This window comes from Desmodus rotundus, chromosome 1 (genome assembly GCF_022682495.2).
Source record: "Desmodus rotundus isolate HL8 chromosome 1, HLdesRot8A.1, whole genome shotgun sequence".
NCBI classification, from domain to species: Eukaryota; Metazoa; Chordata; class Mammalia; order Chiroptera; family Phyllostomidae; genus Desmodus; species Desmodus rotundus.
The window spans coordinates 204,985,438-205,005,513 of NC_071387.1; the positions used below are offsets into that span (position 1 = coordinate 204,985,438).

Sequence of the window (20,076 nt, forward strand, 5' to 3'; positions counted from 1 at the left end):
AGGAAAATATACAGTGAACCAACAGTGACAGAAAGGAAATGGAGACTCAAATCAACGGTATGGACCACAAGGAAGAAAGAAGCATCCAACCAGAACAGAATAAAGAAACAAGAATTTAAAAAAATGAGGAGAGATACTCTGGTTTCTCTTCAGAACACACAAATCTTTTGCCTTTTACAAAAAATGAGGACAGACTTAGGAACCTCCAGGACATCTTTCAATGTTCCGAGATCTGAATCATAGGGGTACCAGAAGAAGAAGAGCAAGAGCAAGAAATTGAAAACTTATTTGAACAAATAATGAAGGAGAATTTCCCCAATCTGGCAAAGGAAATAGATTTTCAGGAAGTCCAGGAAGCTCAGAGAGTTCCAAATAAGTTGGACCCTAGGAAGCACACAGCAAGGCACATCATAATTACATTACCCAAGATGAAAGATAAGAAGAGAATCTTAAAAGCAGCAAGAGAAAAGGAGACAGTTACCTACAAAGGAGTGCCCATAAGACCTTCAGCTGATTTCTCAAAAGAGACCTTATAGGCAAGAAGGGGCTGGAAGGAAGTATTCCAAGTCATGAAAGGCAAGGACCTACATCCAAGATTACTCTATCCAGCAAAGCTCTCATTTAGAATGGAAGGGCAGATAAAGTGCTTCCCAGATAAGGTCAAGTTAAAAGAGTTCATCATATGAAATGTTAGAGGGACTTATCTAAGAAAAAGAACATTAAAAATATGAGCAGTAAAAATGACAGCAAACTCACAGTTATTAACAACCACACCTAAAACAAAAACAAAAGCAAATGGAGGGTTCTGAAACACAGAAATGGAGATCACATGGAAGGTTGTCAACAGGGGAGTGGGAGGGGGAGAGGAGGGGAAAGGAGAGCAGAGAATAAGTAGCATAAATGGTAGGTAGAAAGTAGACAGGGGGAGGGTAAGAATAGTATAGGAAATGTAGAAGCCAACAAACTTAATATATATGACCCATAGACATGAACTAAAGGCGGGGAATGGGGTGGGAGGGGGTGCACAGGGTGGAGGGTATTAAAAGGGGGGAATGGGACAACTGTAATAGCATAATCAATAAAATATATTTTTAAAAAAATTTGGACTTTCCCTATATTTTTTAAGAAGTGGTGTTCACCTTGGTCACCGTGGTCAATAATGTGCTCCCTCACAGTGTTTCGACTTGGGTTGAATAGAAGAGCTCCCCTGTTTGGCCCCAGATTTTAACAGCCAGTAAGAGTTCCTCACAGTGTATATTTATCTCTGGTTGATCAGGCTTATCTCCAGTCAACCCTGGGGACCCAGACTTTGCCCCACTCCAGGTGACCGTCTCCATATCATAGAAAACAAAGTAAATTTTTCTCTGCATCTGTAAATAATTTTCAAGAACTTAGTAGTGAGATCAAATAGCAGTAATTTATTGGGGACTATCTAAAATATTAGGTATGGTCCCTAGCTTTGGAATCCATATTTCTCGTCATCAGCCTTTGGGAAATTGTGGTCTTTGTGGCCAACTGTTGTACCTGGGAGGGTAGGTAGTAGATCAGCAGAAACCAAGCAGAACTCTGTTGCCCATTGCTCGCGTGCAGTTAAGTGAAAGAAAACCCTTTGAGAGAGCAGTGCGATGCCTCCCTTCTTAGGTCTGAAGAAGTGATGCCGTGTGGCTGGGAAGACACCAAGCCAAGAGGCATCTGCTGAGTGTCAGGAAGGACTGCTAGTAGCAGCACAGAAATGAGTGAGGCGAGGCCCTCGCTCCGGGTCATGAGCAGTTGGGAAGAAAAAAGATTTCTCTAGCCCTGGTTCCAAAACAGCTACATGTTTAACTGCCACAGGGCTGTCTGACTCTCTGTCCCTTAGTTAAAATGAATTCCTCAGCCAAGACCCAAAGCATTAATTCTACCACAGCTAAAAGAAATGTGAAACGTAAACGATCTTTAAGAAAAGTTATAGATCAGATTTTAGGCTCAAAAAGCAATTTTTGCAGGGGCTTTCTTTTAGAAATAAACACAGATCATCCTTAAGTTAAAAAATGGTACTCTCTTATAAAGTGAGAATATGATGGTAGGAATATTAAAAGAATTAAGAGTGTGAGTAATGAAAACGTATGCAGTAATGTGGTCTCTTCAGAAGAAAGCATTCCATTACTATGCAGCTGTGTGTCTCTGTATACTAATTCTCCTCTGAAATGCGCAGTACAACCAGATCCACCCACCGGCCTCAACTGGACTCTACTGAACATCAGTTTAACGGGGATTCATGCGGATATCCAAGTGAAATGGGAACCACCATCCAATGCAGATGTTCAGAAAGGATGGATAGTCCTGGAGTACGAGCTGCAATACAAAGAAATAAATGAGACCCAGTGGAAAATGGTAAGGCGTCGTGGCACATCACATGTTAAATCTTCTGAATTGTCTTCTTTTTATTCTCACACCCCTCTTGTTTATGGACTTCCTTTTTACCTAGCACCACATGCACACACGATGTGCCCCATTGTTTCTTATTTGAGGAAATCCGGTCAGAAAAAGATCATCTTGGAGTTCTGTCCAGTAGCAGATGCTTCCATGGAGCTGACATGGAAGTGGCTAGAAGGAAAGGAAGACTTTCCCCCAGTCATCTTGGTGTCTAGTTTAACTTTAGAACAAAACTATGTACTTGAGCCACTTTGGGGATGTGGCTAAACATGGGAAGGGTTATGATCAAGGTCAACAGTGAGCCAAGGCTAAATATTCTCCCATGATTTTAGTAGCTACTGCTCACAAGACCTTCATTAAAATAAAGTCTTAAGTGACTCCAGGAGGGAATTTGCCCTTTAGAGGTTTTGGAAGCATATTTTGTCAAGTACGCCCAGGGACAATTGCGCCGAGTGGTTTTGAAGTCTGCGAGGAGCATGGTACTGGCTGACCTCTGCCCCCCTCACTTCCTTGCCAAGCTTATGGGAACTGGGCACTGAGATAAATTCCACACGGCACACAACAAGAAGAAAAACAGGATTATCACACTGCGCCCAATATAACAAGTTCTAAATCAGTCTGACCACAGCCAGGGCCCCGGCCAAGCCCAGCGGTTTCTGGCCAGGCATCACGTCAGGCCCAGCAGCTTGCACGGCCACACTCCCGGCTTTGGACACACCAGGCCCTGTCCGTTGGGTGAATGGCTGAGAAAGAAGCTGATGCTGCCATTAGAGGAAAAGCTAAATGTGGAGCAGCTTTGAGCAGTGCAACACTGGGCCTTGAGGTTCTGTGTTCGGCCTCATTTTAATTTAGATGTCTATTCTGTAACGTGCTGTAGTAAAAAAAGCCTGTTTGGATGCTGAGTCAAACAAGGCATTCTAAATTCAAGCTAGTCACACGTTGCTGCAGCCAGCAGGTATTGAAATAGCCATTGTGAATTGAATAACAATAAAAATTTTTTTTTAAAAAAAAAGGAAAACAAAAAAAAAAGAGAGAGAAAGAAATAGCCACTGTGCGCAAGGACTATGCCAGGTACCCCAGGGTGCGAACCAGGGACCCCTGAGGTTCCCGAAGACCCTGTCAGGGGGGTGCGCAAGGTCAAGGCTATTTTCATAGTAATACTAAAATGTTATTTCCTTTCTTGACTGTGTTGAGATTTGCCCTGATGGTACGAAAGCCACAGTGGGGAAACTGAGGCTGCCTTGGCACAGACCGAGGTAGTAACATGGACCTGTACTGGAAGTCACTGAATTCTTCACCCCCAAATATCACAGGGGAGGGGAAGGGGTAGGGCCAGTTTGACATAAGAGTGCCCTTGATGAAGCTGTGAAAATTACTGATCTTGTTACGGCTCAACCTTTTTAGTATTCGGTGTGACACATGGCAAGTCCACATAAAGCTGCGTGGGTGCCGATGGTGGTCTTGAGAAAAAGCACGGTAACAGCAGGTTGCCCACTGAACCCGCCACGTTCTGCGTGGAACACCACGTTGTAAGTGGAACGCCACGTTGTACGTGGAACGCCACATGGAGTGCGAGTGTTACCTGGGAGAACTACTGAAAAACCGATGCACAGTTACTCATGTTTGCGTTGGCAAATATTTGGCAAACATGGCTTGAAAAAAAATTAAGTAAGCTTGTTATTTTAAGGAAAACAATTATGAGTACTTGTTGCCAGTGAAAAAACGTGAGCTTTCGAGGGAAAATCAGAATTTCGGAAAACTTGTGTAACTACGCACTTGGTGGCTTCCTTATCTTCGAAGGCACTCCTGTTGAGACCAGCGGTGATGCTGTTAGCAAAGGTGATTCTTTTTATGCTGCGTAACAAACTGTGTGTACGTTTAGAAAATCTGCATAACTCAGTGAACCAGTATTTCCCAAATGACCGGTACATGATATAACCAAAATTGCACATGGGGAAATAATCCATTCCAGCACTAGATGGAGGAGTGGAGGAGTTTAAGGTAACAGCGTCCAAAAGATTCATTGATAAGTTTCAGATTCCACGTTGCAATTAACCTTTAAGAAAATACCACTTACTGAGTTTGAGTGTTGGTGTAAAAAATATCCACAGTTATCTGAAAAAGCTATGAAAATATCCTCCCTTTTCCTCAATATATATCTGTGTGAGACCAGATTTCGTTCATAGACTTCAACCAAAACAACACATCCTAACAGACTGAGTTCAGAAGCAGGTGTAATAATACAGCTGTGTTCTACTAAGCCAGACATTAGAGAGATTTACAGAAATGTAAAACAATGTTACTCTTTTTACTATAATTTTGTTGTTTTGGAAAGTACAATAATTTTAATAAAAATGTTACCATAAAATCAATTTATTTTAATTTAAAAATTAGCATTTTTAATATTCTGAGCTTCGGTTTCTAATATAGAAAATAGCCATAGGTATAATCCAAATAAACAAAATCTTTACGATTCGCAATCATTTTTAAGTGTCAAGGAATCCTGATACTGAAACGTTTTGTTGACGAGAGAGACCTGGTTCTTCTTGCTGACGCACGCGAAGAACTACAGATCAGCAAATCTATTAGTGTGTAATCGCTTTATTAGTGGCCCGTTCCCATGGAAGTGAACGAGACTGGGTAGAGTCGGGGGTGAGAGGCAAAGTTTCAGGGCAGAGCAGGGTGGCAAAAGTAAGAGCAGCTGAAGACCAGGGTGACAAGCCCCCAGGTGGCCTGAGGCCGGGTGGCCAGAGGTCCGGTGGCCCGAGAGCCAACAGGAAAGAGAGAGAGAGTCCTTTGTTCTGAGGACGTATACAGTCGATGGTATATGAGAAAAAAACTTACATATTGATTAACAGGTAAATGTGGTGCCAGCTTTCCTGGGGGAACGTGACCACCTAAACTGTGGGGGTCTGTCAGCCCGAATCCTTATCTCGCTCCAGACTCCATTTGTTCATCTTGTTGTAAAACAAGTACTTGACAGGAGGCAGTTAATTAACTTGGGGCACTTTCCAAAGTTATTTATGGGCTCTTTCTGTAAGCATCAGGGACTCCCTTGTAAAACAGTGACCAGAGGTAGACAATTAACCAAAGTTGTTTTGTGGGCTGCTGCTTTGGGCACCGGGGACCCTCTCTCGCATTCCAGGCCCTGGGATGAAAGCACAGTTTCAAGGCCGCCTTTCCCAAAGAGAAATGCTACATAGAAATGCTACATAGAATTTCAAGGACTTCCCTTCTTTCTTGCTAACATAGTGTTTCATATGATGTTGGAGCACCTGGCAATATTATCAGACCAGGCTCAGGACTGCTGAGTTAGTGTGTGAGACATTCTCTTTCCTCCTTCCTGCCTCAGTTTACTGTTTATTTGACCTAAGTGGTAAAAGGTGTTTCCTGGCAACCGGGATGCCAGATGCTGGCCAGTGACAGCTATGCAGTCTCAGGGCTCTCCCTACGCTGTCTCCTGCCTCAGCTTGACAAGCTAGGAAAAGCAAGATGTAAATCAGAATGTTCAGATTCATACATTTCTGATCATAGTTTCAAGCCTGAAAGACCCTGGCCTGCAGTGATGTCTCAGCCGAGACACAGGTATGTGTGCATCTGACACCTGAGCCAGGTGCACAGGGGCGTGAGACTCACTCCACTGACCGCGCAGAGCTGCCTCCCAGCGTGGCTTTGTTGCAGTCCTCATTGTGCCCCACTGAAGTCACCTCAGATAGTCCACAGGGGTCAGTTCACGTTTGCTGACCTTCCATGAGTGAAGTTATATGTTTACAGCATTTGTGAGTTTGGTCATTTGCAAGGGGCGCAGAGTCGTCCTGCATATCCAGAGCTGGTCGTAAGAACTGGCCTGTCTCCGGAAGACGCTCACCGTCTCACTGGCTGTGCGCAGAAGTGTTGTAAGCATAAAGAGAAGAGAAGTTTGTAAGCAGAAGGGGAAAGCTAGTGTTTGTTACTTAGATCAGATTCATGTTACCATTTGGCAATGTGGAATTTGGTGGTGGTGTGTCTTTTTTTGATTAAATACATTTTTAATATAAAAGTGATACTAATGACCATGTAGTTACTTACACTGTTTACCTGCTAAACCAAGTTACAAATTCATGGTGCTTTCAGGACTTAATGGGGGGCATACAATTATCTACAGCATATGGTTATCTACTTGCTCGCCCGCCTTACGCCTGAAGATAACGAAGGCGTCGTTGGCCCCCCGAGACTTTGCGGTCTCATACAGAAACCTGGGCAGGGAATGCAGAAAGCCACGCAGGACGTGCAGTGTCTGGCAGGATGCGGTAGGGGAAAGTGCCGGGAAGGACTTCCTAGGGCTGCAGCAAACTTACACCGCGGGTTGGCCAAGAGCAGGCACGCAGGTCAGGTGGCTGAGCTCAGCGTGGGGGTGTGGAGGGATCAGAGAGGGTGGAGAGGGGCCTCAGGCTGAGCCCCTGAGACCCCCTTTCTGGTTTTGTTATTAGTAAAAATCTGTAGAGAAATGACATCGGTGACAATAACAGAGGAATTCGGGCTTTAAGAATGAAAACATGGGCTTTTAAAATACTAAGAAAAATAATAAGTTTAATATTCAGAATTCTACCTTTAAAAAAGGCATTTTAGGCATGCAGATGTTCCATATATTAAGAGGCTCCTTTGAGCAATGTAAAATTACCATCCCTTGTTCACACGGGGGGGTTAGGGGGGAGGTCGGGGGGGGAGAGAGACTTTTTGAGTAGCAATGAACTGAGGGGAGAGGAAAATTTGTTTTAGAAACTGAAGGTCCAGCTTCTGACTTAGCAAAACAAACTATGAGATCTTATTTACGTGAAAGGTCCATGCTGTGGAAAAAGTGAGGGTTCCTAGTTTTCTATAAACAGGAACAAGGTGTTCTACCAGAAAACGTAGGAAAAGCACACGTTGACTACTCAGTTTGAATGTTTGCCTTCAAGGAAAACCCCCTCATTAACTGGGTCACCTTATTTGATAGCAAATGGTGTAAAAGTCTCATAGCCTCACCTGCCCGTCCCCTGGAAGGTAAAAGAATATCCTGGCCATGAGGGTTGTGGGACCGTGATGTTAATTCCCAAGGACTCTTGCGGGGTTTTTGCAGATTTTGAATAGCAAACAATTTCGAGGTGGCCTTTGAGTCTTCTAGAACAAGCAGATTATGTATGTAGATGCTTCTAACAGAATTATTTCAAAGTTTGGTTAAGACAACTATGAATTTTCCGAGGACCCCTTCCAGTTCTCTGGTCATGTGTGTGACCACCCGGATTTCCAAAGGGTGACTAGAATTTGTTTTGATGTGAAATACATTTGGTTTTTTTTTCTGTTTTTGTGTCTTCATACAAAATTGTAATATCCCTAAGGGTAGGCGATATTTCTTTACAGTTGTGTCATTTTTTCATAATAATTTATTATGCTTTGATCTTAGAATTTTGACATTGTAATTTAAAGCTATAGCTGCATTTCTGTAAAAGTCTGTCAAGTCCCTGGTTTATACCAAAGTAAGTTTGAGGCCTATTGTTCATTTATCATATTTGCCTTGATCTTTCCTGAAATAGCCCCCCTCCAGTGCATTTGCAAACCTTACCTGCTTTCCAGAATTCCTTTCGAGAACAGAGGCAGGCACACCTTTCGGAGTCTGCGGCATTGAGTGTCGACTCTCTAACCAGTAAGTGCTCTGCTCTGTCTTGAAAGATGGACCCGGTGGCGTCGACATCCGTGCCAGTGTACTCCCTGCGCCTGGACAAAGAGTACGAAGTGCGGGTGCGGTCCAGGCAGCGGAACTCCGACAAGTACGGCGAGTTCAGTGAGGTGCTGTACGTCACACTTCCTCAGACCAGCCCACTGCCATGTGAAGAAGGTAAAAATAAAAGATCGCCATGGCAGCCGATGCAGCTTTTGTCAATGTAGGGTGATACATTCCCGCCCTGTGAGCATGGTGGCCAGATCGGGATACGTTAGCATCCAAGGTTGGGGTAAGGGACCCCGAGCTCACTCTCTGTAACAGGCTTTCTCCATCAAAAAGCAGGAGGATGGCTGAGTGTTTGAATTATTTAATTCAGAAAGAGTCCTGGGGTGAAGTGCAAGTTATAGAGGGGTTATCTCTAGATAATCAGCATTTCAGGTGATTCTTTATGTGTTTCCCTAGTTCTGAAATGGTCTACAATGACTTGTTTGCATTTATAATTGGCATAAAGTGTTTTTCAAATACACAATGAAAAGACACTGTATCTGTAAGGATGGATGTGCTCTGTGGCATCTAAGAGAAAGCTGGATATTGAGTCAGCACCGGTGGTCAGAGGCAGGTGCTGGTGAGGTTTAGAAAGTTCAGGTGTGGCTTTTACCTGGCAAAAGTAGTATGCCAGTTATGTTCAAGAATGACATGGGACATTTGAAGATCCTATATAAGGGAAGTACAAAGAGAATTAAAGTTTAAAGAAATGAAACCTAGGAATTCCTAATAAAAGAATTGAAGTGTTTGAATATAGAAAAAAAGAAGGCTGCTTAACAATGAATATTAAGGGTATAAAATATTGTCACTCCCACTTGAGAATTGGCTATAGCTCATCTCCATTGAAGACAGGAGGTTGCAAGGCCGTGTGAGGAGCTGAGGTTTGTTAGTGAAACAGTCACAAGCTACAGAGAAATGCAATTTATATTTCTGCATTTATGGCACAGGTGGAATTCATGATGCGAAATAACACTTGAGTCAAAATGTCTGTAACTCCATTTTTTTTAAGTTCTACCTAACAGGCTCGTTGTCTCAAACAACATGATACAATGAAATTCTGGTTTAAAAAAATACACTTGCCACACTCCCTTTAATCTTATTGTGATGGCATTAATTCACTTAACACAGTTTTTTTTTTAACTGACTTTTCTTTCCAAGTTAAAAAAAAGAGGAGAAAATGAAGCACCTGCTTTATATTATGTTCCTGAATATGCCATCGATATAAAACTAAATGCCACAAGATACAAATGATGTTCTCTCTCCCACTGATTCTTTCTAATGCCCATAATACCTCCCTTGGGGATTTTAATACCTGAAACAAAATTAAAATAAGAAAAGAATATTACAGTATACAAGCCTACTTTTAATAAAGAGACATTAAGGTAAACTTCACCTGTCCTTTTTAATTAAAACATGGTCCATCTCTGCCAATGTGGTAAGAATACCAGGAACCAGCTGCAAGGCACTTGTTTTTAAGGAATAAGATAGAAGTTTTACAAACAGGTCCCCCCAAGTTTGCTGCAGAGTTGACTAAAATCTGCAGTGACCTCTGTCCCAGGAGGATTTTGAAGCTGTAAAATAATTGCTCTGCCTGTCTAAAAAGTTCCAGTGGTGAGTCAGAGATAAAAACTCTGCCCCCACCTTTTCTGTAGCACCTCAGTCTGGAGGATAAAGAAGTGTCAGCACACCTTTGCAAAGAAAGAGTCAGGGAGACTGTTAAGTAAAGGAGTGTGTTGTCCCGGCTCCAGAGCTGACGTCTTTCATGGCATCCTCCGATCACAGAAGGATGCTTACATCAGATTTCTTTTCTTATAAACGTGGATTGTGCTTAAGCTTTATTTTGATTTTTTCTAATGTAAAAGGATTTGAAAAAGTGTTCTTGGTGCAGAAAACACTTCTCAATCATTGCCTTCTGTTTCGGTGGTTATCAAGTGAAATCACTGACTTCGCCAGATGAATGCAAATGAGGCAATATGAAATGTAAACGCCAACTCTCCATAACCCTGTGAGTGAGATATTGTCTCATGTGTTTCAGATTTCCAGTTCCCGTGGTTCTTTCTTATCATCTTTGGATTATTCGGGCTAACAGTGATATTACTTCTATTCATATTTTCTAAACAGCAAAGGTAGGTGTGAAATAATCTACCGTAATGTTTTTGCCAGTTGTTTAGATTTCCACATGTGTTTCCATTTGTTATCTGGTGTTTTCTTCTGCAAATCATGGGTGAAAATTTTAATTAACCCAGGGAAACGTTATCTCCAGTTATACATTTACCACCTTGCTGTGTCCATCAAAGAGACACAGGGTTTCCTTCTGGCTGAGAAGTATCATAGGACATTAAGAGGCTAGGGGCTGACGGCACAGCTTCCACACACCTCCTTGGCGAAGCTCTTTCCCCAGAGCTCCCTCCTCGCCGCTTCAAAGTCCCGACCAAGGTGACGCATTTGTCTGGGACCCTCCATAGCACCACCACTTCGGCTGTCGGACACTGTCCTTTGTGCAAACAAATGGAACTGGCACACTAAAGCTACCTAGATAAATCAATCTAATAAAGCCTTCTTAGGCTTCCTATGATGGCAATGTCAAGTAATTTCAAGTTTTGTTAAATTATTTGGATACTTACGATTTGCTATTTCAATTGCTTTTGTCAACACAGCTAAAATTCTTTCTAAGTTTGAAGAGATGCCTTTCTATATTTTTTGGAGTTAAAAACTAAGATTCTGGGTATTATTCTGCCCCTGTATTTGATCTTGTTTTGAGTCCCTTAACCAATCTGGACCTTCATGTTCTCATGGGCATTACGTTGGATTATGTAACCATTAAATTTCCCTTGAGTTGTAAGATCTGTATTTCTCTTTCTCTTCCTGAAAGAAACTCAGTACAGACTACAAGAAACTTTAATACAAAGTAGAGGTAAATTATTTGGTGCTGGTTGCCAGTTTTCTTATATTTAGAATATTTTTAAAGTCCTATGAGTCAATCTTGTCCCTTCACCTAGAACTAGGGTCCCCAACACTCCCAGTTTGCCTGGGACATCCCTGAGTTTAGCATTGTAAATCCTGTCTCCTGGGACCTCCCTGAGTTCCAGACGCTGGTCACCCTGCCTAGGACAGAAGACAGGTTCTCCAGCTGAAGCCAAGAGGCCTCTACAAGTCAAAATAGCATCTGTATGAATTTGCTGTAAAAACTTTGTGATTTGTTTTTTGAAGTTGTATAGCATTTGGCAACATCAAAACGGACTTGTAGTAGAGAGAAGAATTGTCAGAAAGCTGGAGTTCTAGAGTGTTGAGCATGCTGACAGTCTCTAGGTGAACGCAGACCTGTCATCTGCGTTATCCCTGGGGGTTGTTATCCCTGTCATCTCCAGTTCTGAAGTGTCACCCAATGGGAAAGCAAAATTCACTCGGCAGCATTTCAGTTTGGCCTTGACGTATTAACAACAGTTCTGTCTTACCAACACAATGTTCCGTGTTTGGGGAAAAGTGGGTTAAAAAAATCAATAAATTTATAGAACTTTAAGCAATTTATATATTTAAGTAATACCAACAACAAAGGAGCCAAATTATTATGTTGATTATTTTGAATTCATTGATCAGCACAGTTGAAGGACTGATTTATATGTAACTGCAGCTGATAAAAGCACGGTGTATATAAAGTAATTTACTCTTAACATTAGCTTTCTATTTTGAGTCATTGTGAAGCCTAAGTAAATTTGTTATATAGTTTAAATATATTAACCAATAATATTTCAAAGAAAAAAATAATACCTCAAAAAATAGGATTTCAAAGAAAATATATTAACCTCTGTCTAAAGAGTGTTTTCTATGAATAATGAAGTTCTCCACTATAAAGCTTGTTCAAAATCACCAAATTGTAGAATTTTTAGAAATCTTTTTTGTACTTCCAAATTTCCTGTGCTAGAGTAAGTCTAGAGTTAGTTCTTTGTAGAAAAGAATTAATTTATTTCTTTCATTTGCCCATAAACAATATTTATCTTGTCTGAATTTTCACATTTTAATTAAAGTAGGAAATGGTAGGACTTATTTGTCAGCAGGTATGGAAGGAGCCTGACAATTAAATGGTAATTAGCAGGAGGCTTCCCAGAGCCTCAGGGCTGCGAAAGGCTTCAGAGCCTTTGCTTGAGGTTCTGTGAGTCCACAAGCACTTCACTTCTTTTTTAAATCCAGATAGTTGAGTCAAATCTAGCAAAACTTGCAGTGTAATTTAAATTTAAACAAAGTGATAGCAAAGTCACAAACATAGTTCCATGCCAAGATTATCGTTATTCTGTGCTCTGTTGTTCCCACCACATGACTCACGCCCAGCCTTTGAGCTGGTATGAATCAGGAAAGAAAGAACATAATCAGCATAAAACAGAAGGGCAGACAGAAAGCCAAATTCAGCCTGCAGATCCATGTTTTGTTATTTGATGCTGTTTTGATTTTGAACTAATAATTTATCTACAAAGTGTGCACAAAATAGGGAATTTTTGCACAGAAAATTTAAGTCCATAATAAAATTGTGTGTATAAATTCATACTGATTGATTAGAAGTAGTTCAAATTTAGTCTTTCCAACTGAAATGAACCCTGCAGTGACACCGTAGTTAATGAGTTCATCTTATATAATTTTATAAGTAATGGGAGCTGTGTGGTATAAACTTACCCAGTCCACCCTAATTTGGTTCCATGTGGATTAGCCGGCCTTCCTTCCTTCCTTCCTTCCTCTCTCCCTCTCTCCCTCCCTTCTTTCCTTCCTTCCTTCTCTCCCTGTTTCCTTCCTCCCTCCCTTCCTTTCCTCTGCAAAGTACTGGTGAGCTACACATTCAAATTACCTTTCTCAATACTGAAATGGAAATTGGCTTTAGATGGAATCAAATTTATCACTCCCAGATACTAACGCTGTCAGTAAAAAAAGAAAAAAAGAAGAAGAAAAAAAATATTATAGGAATGCCACATTTTATTTAAATTGACTTCAGTTAAGGGCTTTTTGTTGTTATTTTGCTCTTTTTTTCTTCTGTAGTTTTTTCCTTATCAATATTTGCCTTCTTTTCCTCATATTCCACTCCTAAGTTACCAAAATATTTGAAACAAGCAGTAGTACTGCCAATATTTTATGTCTGTCTTTTGAAATGAGAGAATGTGCAATTTTTAAGATATATCCAACCAAAATTTTAATTGTCTTCAAGGATTAAGATGCTGATTCTGCCTCCAGTTCCAGTTCCAAAGATTAAAGGAATTGATCCAGATCTCTTCAAGGTGATTAACAAATTATCTAAGTTATAGATGACACTAATTAAATGATACCTGAAAAACATCGTCTTGTGTTGAGAGCTTTAGCAAGCGATATGTAACGCATTCTATTTTTTGTGCCCCTTCTGGGGAAAAAAATTTTCAAATAGTACATTTCTTAAAATGATGTCTTATATATTTAAAACTTCTTCACTATTATGTATTTTTAGTATGTGATTCTGTTACTATTGTCTCTATTATAACCATAATTAGTCTCTTAATGTTATTTGTGAAATGCCTTAACCATTATGAGTTTCTTTGCGTAGATCTTAATTTTTCTTTCTGTGTTCTAGGAAGGAAAATTAGAAGAGGTGAACACAATCTTAGCTGTTCATGACAACTATAAACCTGAATTCTACAATGATGACTCTTGGGTTGAATTCATTGAGCTAGATATTGATGACCTTGATGAAAAGACTGAAGGATCAGACACAGACAGACTTCTGAGCAATGACCGTCAAAAATCACTTCATATCCTTGGGGCGAAGGATGACGACTCTGGACGTACCAGCTGTTATGACCCAGACATTCTGGAGGCTGATTTTGATGCTGGTGACATGGGTGATGATACCTCCAAGGTTGCTCAGCCACAGAGGTTAAAAGGGGAAGCAGATCTCTTGTGCCTTGATGTGAAGAATCAAAACAACCCACCTTTCAGCGATGCTCCCCCTGCTACTCAGGAGCCCAGTGTTACCCCAGCAGAGGAAAACAAACCCAGACCACTTCTTCTCGGCGACGCTGAGTCAACTCATCCAGCTGCCCATGCTCAGCTAAGCAATCCGAGCTCACTGGCCAACATTGACTTCTACGCCCAGGTAAGCGACATCACACCAGCAGGGAGTGTGGTCCTTTCCCCGGGCCAAAAGAATAAGGCAGGGATATCCCAGTGTGACACGCATCCAGAAGTGGTCTCGTTCTGCCAAGCAAACTTCATCATGGACAACGCCTACTTCTGCGAGGCAGATGCCAAGAAGTGCATCGCGGCAGCCCCGCACGTGGAGGTTGACTCACGTGCTGAGACCAGCTTTAACCAGGAAGACATTTACATCACCACAGAAAGCCTTACCACTACTGCTGGCAGGTCTGGGACCTCAGAGCGGGCCCCGAGCTCTGAGACGCCCGTCCCAGACTACACCTCCATTCACATAGTACAGTCTCCGCAGGGCCTCCTACTCAATGCCATGGCCTTGCCCTTGCCCGACAAAGAGTTCCTCTCCTCTTGTGGCTATGTGAGCACAGACCAACTGAACAAAATCATGCCGTAGCCTTTCTCTGATTTCCCGTGAGCTAAATATTTAATGGCAAAGAGTGGGCTGGGGCCTGAATGCTTAAACCAAAACAATGTTTAAACCTTTTTGAGCTGGGGGGGTCGGGGAGTGTGGATTCTAAATGCCTTTTCCTGAAACGTTGAAACATGATGTTAAAAAAAAAATGAGAACACTTAATCAGATAGATATTCCTGTTGCGAATTGTAAATATTTTAAAGCATTGTCTCAAAGATTGTTTAGTGGCAGTGATTGTCTCGTTATTGTGGGTGTTAATTTTGTGATGCTATGCATTGAATGGCTGTGTTTTTAACGTAGAGTAAATCATGCTTTTTGAAAAAGCGAACAATCAGGTGGCTTCTGCATTTCGGGAAAATCGAATGCACAATATAGCACAGGCTAATTTTTTTTTTACATGTTTGGGAGCTGAGAATATAAGTATGAAGACAAAAAATAGTTTGGATATGTAAAATTTATTTTGGCATAAAATTGATGAAGATATTTTTCATATTTACACTTCAAGCATGGCTTTTTTCTATCACCCAACCCACTGTGCGCTGAGGGGCACGAGGGCCTGTCTGAAGAATGTATCAGCAGCAGTCTGAAGCCGCTGTGAGGCTGAGGTCAGTGCACCTCAAGAAAACAAACAGACAAGTTAGTTTTTTACAGAGCCCTTTTTATACCTCCCAAACTCCTTAAACGCTTCTAAAATGATTGTAGTCACCCAAATGATTGGAACGTGCTCCTCCTAGCTGAATTTTTTAAACTTTGTTCATTTAGGAATCTTTTAAAATGTTTGCACAGGCCCACGTATCATGAACCAGAAAGCAAACACACAACAAAACCCTTTCTTCCCCCAATTTCGGTTCGTGTCAGAGCACCACTCCTAAGAGAAGTAGAAGGTTGAGCCGGTTCACGTTGGTGAGGATGCTGCAGGGGAGAGGGGAGTGGAGCCGAGGCGCAGGGGGGCCGGTGTTCAGCGCACACCCACCGGGAGAGGAAAGCCCAGAGCCGCCACAGCAGGCTCTCCGCAAGTGCAGTTCTCTAGGAGTTACCTGAGAAGGGAATGAGGTACGGGAAGCGTTGTGTAAGTCGAAGCAGGTCATAATGAAACTAAGCAGATGACGGAATAAAGGGTGCAGAGAAACGGGTTTTGGTTTCACAGTGTGGAGCCAGGAGTATACTCATGATTTACGGTGAAGAGAAACAGGAGAGACAAGATCCCAAATCCCCCAGATAACTCGATGTTTACTCAAACCTACAGCAGAAACTCTGCCTCACCCCACCTTGTATAGGGTGTATTGAAAGTAGTAAAAGAAGATACTACATCATTTTTTTATTCCCCCTTGAGTGGATTGGCCTCGAAGCAGGTAGTCAGAAGAAAACCAAGGGGCCCGAGCCATTTATGAATTATCACTCAATCCCTTAATAACCTAAACATCATGCTTCGGGGCATCGGGACAGCTCCCCAAGAGTTTTTATCAAAAGGAGAAGAATCTTATCTCAGTGAAGAAGGCTTCTCACTTTAAGTATTTTTTTTAAGGTAAATAAAACTTTAAAGGTAGCTTTAAGTTGAATAGTATTTGCCATTTAGCATAGGCCTTTTTAGGAAATAAGCCTAATGGTTGGTAATTTTAAGTTCCCTCTTTCTCGCAAGGACAATGAAAAGCTTGAATTGGGTGTTTAAAGTGCAACGTGTTCCTTTGTAATAATAGATGTTTCATAGACTTTCTGCTACTTTGCTGCTATGGTTTTCTCTACGAGCTACATAATTTAGTTTCATATAAAATTTCATCGATGTAGAACCTAATTCAACTTAAAACTGTGTGTTTGGGAAAACTCTCTTACTGTCTCACAATAGGTTGACAACATTTCTCTCGCCAAAAATAGCTAAATACCTCAATCAGTCTCAGAATGTCATTTTGGTACTTTGCTGGCCACACAAGCCATTATTCACTAGTATGACTAGTTGTGTCCTGCAGTTTATATATTTAACTTTCTTTATGTCTGTGGATTTTTTTTCCTTCAAAGTTTAATAAATTTATTTTCTTGGATTCACAATGGTCTGTGTCTCTTGTCAAACACGCACATGCAAAGCACCCTAACCCCAACTGCACACCGAGTCCTTCTTGTTGTAAGGGGACCATGGTGTGGTTGGCTTAAACACATGGGCAGGCGTGTGGAGAGTTTTATTCTGTGCTGGAATATGGAGACACAGTAGACACATCTCCCGATCTTTCTGTGCGGAAGCAGGAGCCCAACCTACAAACAAACACCTTCCTGGCCTGCCTGGACCGCACCCTCTGGGGCCCTCAGAGTCCTGTTTTGGATGCATTCGAGTTTGCGTGGCGAGTGTGTCGTGGGGGGGGCGGGGAGCTTGAGTCTTTAAGCGACATTTCTAGCTTGAGCATGTCTCCTGGAGGAGGGAATCAGGGCTACCTGGCACATATTAGCTGCTTGTCACCTTGGGAAGCGGATTGGAAGTCAGGCCTGGGAGGGAGGTGGCGAGGTAGGTAGTGCAGGAGCCTGGGAGCGCAGGGAAGCAGGGTGGCCTAGGTTCCTCCCCAGGGGGTGCCAAGTGGGTTTCACCAAGTCACAGCCTCCTGAGCAGGCACAGGGTCCTAGGTGGTGGGAGTCTGTCAGGGCCCTGAGAAGGCCACTGAGCAATTAGCTTTAGCAAGTTGGATGCAAACGGTCACAACTTTTCATAATACCAGAGGGTTACCTTCACTACAGAAAAAAAAAATTCTCCACCTGCTGCCTTCTGCCTTTGGAGCTGCCTGAAAGAGCCGTGGGTGAAGCCTCAGCTGCCTTCTTTCTTCTGTGGAAATACAATTTGGAAAATTATGTCTCTTCTTTCACTAAGATTCTGGAACACATACTGCTTCAACATCCACAAAACAAGGGTCACCGCTTAAGCATCAGATATTTGTTTCCTACATAAGCTAAGCCAGCCTCATGATATTGTAAGTTTGTCATATGAACATATGGGTGCTTTAGGGAATCACGAGGGAAGGGAAAGGACAGAAAAAGCACACTTCTTTCTGTTTCAGGAGATTGATGTCACATCAAAGATGGTCACACGTGTGTTCCTGCATTCAAGCTTCTCAGGGCTTCTAAGATAGACTCACCCTGAGGTCTATTTATATGTTGCAATATTCACCAGCGAACCTAGTTTCACACCAAAATACAAAGTGTCTTTCCATGTTCCCTGCTTAGGGTAAGAAATAGGGGAAACTAAACATAACCTAAATTCAAGCTCCTCAATGTAGAACTCAGGACCCCACATAATTTGCCCAATCGTCTTGCAGGCTTAGTAGCTAAGAGCTCAGAGTGAAGGGCACAACTCCTGGAAAAGAATTTGACCTTGGTTAACATTCAAGCTCTGCTCCCTTGGACATCTAATAAGAGCATCACGCCAACTATGTTACACAGGCAAAATTGCTCATGTTTAAAAGGATCTCTGATAAATTACATCCGGATGGGGAGAAACACTCAATACCTGGAAAGACACCATATTTGTGACTTGAGTGTGGTGAGTCTTGAAACTGACCATGTCCCCTATGGGGACACGGGAAGCAATGCCTATGGGATTGTAACAAGAGCCGTTGGCTCCAATGGGGCATAGAGATTCTAAGGGGTTGGGCGGGGGGACTCCTTCACCTACCCAATAGGAGACTCATTCCTTTGCATGGAAGCTGTCAGTTGGGGAGGAAAGGAAAGAAAACACTGGACAGCTGTATAAACAACCTGCATGCACTGTTGCCATGACAACCACTATGAAGCAGAAAGCCCAGTGCTGTCCTGTCCTCTGTCCTTCCCGTCCTACATTCCCCTGATTAGACCGGGGCCAGCTGTGGTTTGTGGCCGTCTGGGAGATGGTGACTTGAACCTAAGAAGATCCCCTTGCGGATATAGCGAGAGACATTTGCCACTCCTTGAACAGAGTGTGTCCCCGCCCATCTCTGTCCTTACTCACATCCCCCCACCTGAAAAGCTCCCGCTTACCAGTGCTGCTGCTGAAATTCGCCTCATCCTTCGTGGCCCAGCCCCGCTGTCTCCTTCGTGAAGCCCCCCTCCCTGATTCCCTTCAACCTTAAGGGAGCACTTTGTTCTGTGAACCACTTTCAATGCCTCAGACTCTGGCTGTTAGCACACCTGACAATGCCTAGGATGGGTTTGCTAACACAGGTCCCAGGGCACACCTGCTCCCTGAGTAGTTCTTAAGTGAGGGATTCCCCAATCAAATGCATCTGGAAAACACTTCCACTACACTTCCCTCTGGGAGAGCCAGAAGGCACATGGGCACTTCAAAACTTCTACAGTTAAAAAACAATCAAACAAAAAGAAACCCCTCTCTTTAAATCTAATATTATTTCCCCATTTATTTAACTATGAAAAATAGGATAAAGGAGTAGCCATTATTATAGCTATTAACACTGGGAAAAGCTGCTCCAATTAGGCTAACTGGCAGACCTGGCCCAAAATTCAGTCACAGTACGTTTCAGGTGACTGTGAAAGTGAACAAAGCATCCTTACATTGTACCATCACCTTCTCAATAAAACTTCCTCAACAGTAAAAGGCAAAGGGAAGCAAAAGGAAAAATGAACAAATGAGACTATATTGAGCTAAAAAGTTTCTGCACAACAAAGGAAAATATTAACAAAACAAAAAGACAAACTACCGAATGGGAGGGCATATTGGCCAATGGGATACATCCGATAAGGAACTGATACAACTTAACACCAAAAAATCAATTCAGTTAAAAAATAGGCAAAGAACCTGAATAAACACTTCTCCAAAGATGACATATAAATGGCCAGTAGACATATGAAAAGATGCTCAACTTCACTAATCATCAGAGAGATGCAAATTAAAACCACAATGAGATTTCCTCTCACACCTGTCAGAACGGACACCATCAATAAATCAACAAACAACAAGTGCTGATGAGGATGTGGAGAAAGAGGAACCCTCCTGCGCTGCTGGTTGGGATACAAATCGGTGCAGCCACTTTGGAGAACAATATGGAGGTTGCTCAAACAAGTTAAAAATAGATCTACCTTATGACCCAGCAATTCTACTTCTGGTTATTTATCAAAGACACCCAAAATGCTGATTCTAAAAGATACATGGAGCCCTCCAATCATTGCAGTGATACCTACATTAACCACGCTATGGAAGCAACCCAAGTGTCCGTTGATAGATCAATGGAGAAAAAGATGCGGTGCATGCGTGCAATGGAATATTACTCGGCCATGAAAAAGAATGGAAGCTTGCCATTTGTGACAACATGGATGCACCCAAGAGTATCACACTAAGTGAAATGAGTCTGACAGACAAAGACAAGTACCATATGATTTCAGTTATATGTGGCAT

At 42.2% G+C, this 20,076-nt stretch overlaps 1 protein-coding gene across 4 annotated transcripts in view; it reads left to right on the forward strand.

Moving 5' to 3' along the window:
• GHR (growth hormone receptor) overlaps positions 1-16,757 on the forward strand; it is a 212,852-nt gene extending 196,095 nt beyond the window's left edge. For all 4 annotated transcript variants that reach the window (XM_045186428.3, XM_053914604.2, XM_045186429.3 and 1 more), the window contains 5 exons: positions 2,195-2,373; positions 8,104-8,269; positions 10,176-10,266; positions 13,329-13,398; positions 13,725-16,757. In XM_045186428.3, the coding sequence (XP_045042363.2) occupies positions 2,195-2,373; positions 8,104-8,269; positions 10,176-10,266; positions 13,329-13,398; positions 13,725-14,696 (1,478 nt within the window). In that variant the 3' untranslated portion in view covers positions 14,697-16,757. The remainder of the gene's footprint in view (positions 1-2,194; positions 2,374-8,103; positions 8,270-10,175; positions 10,267-13,328; positions 13,399-13,724) is intronic.
• The last annotated feature ends 3,319 nt before the right edge of the window (positions 16,758-20,076 follow it).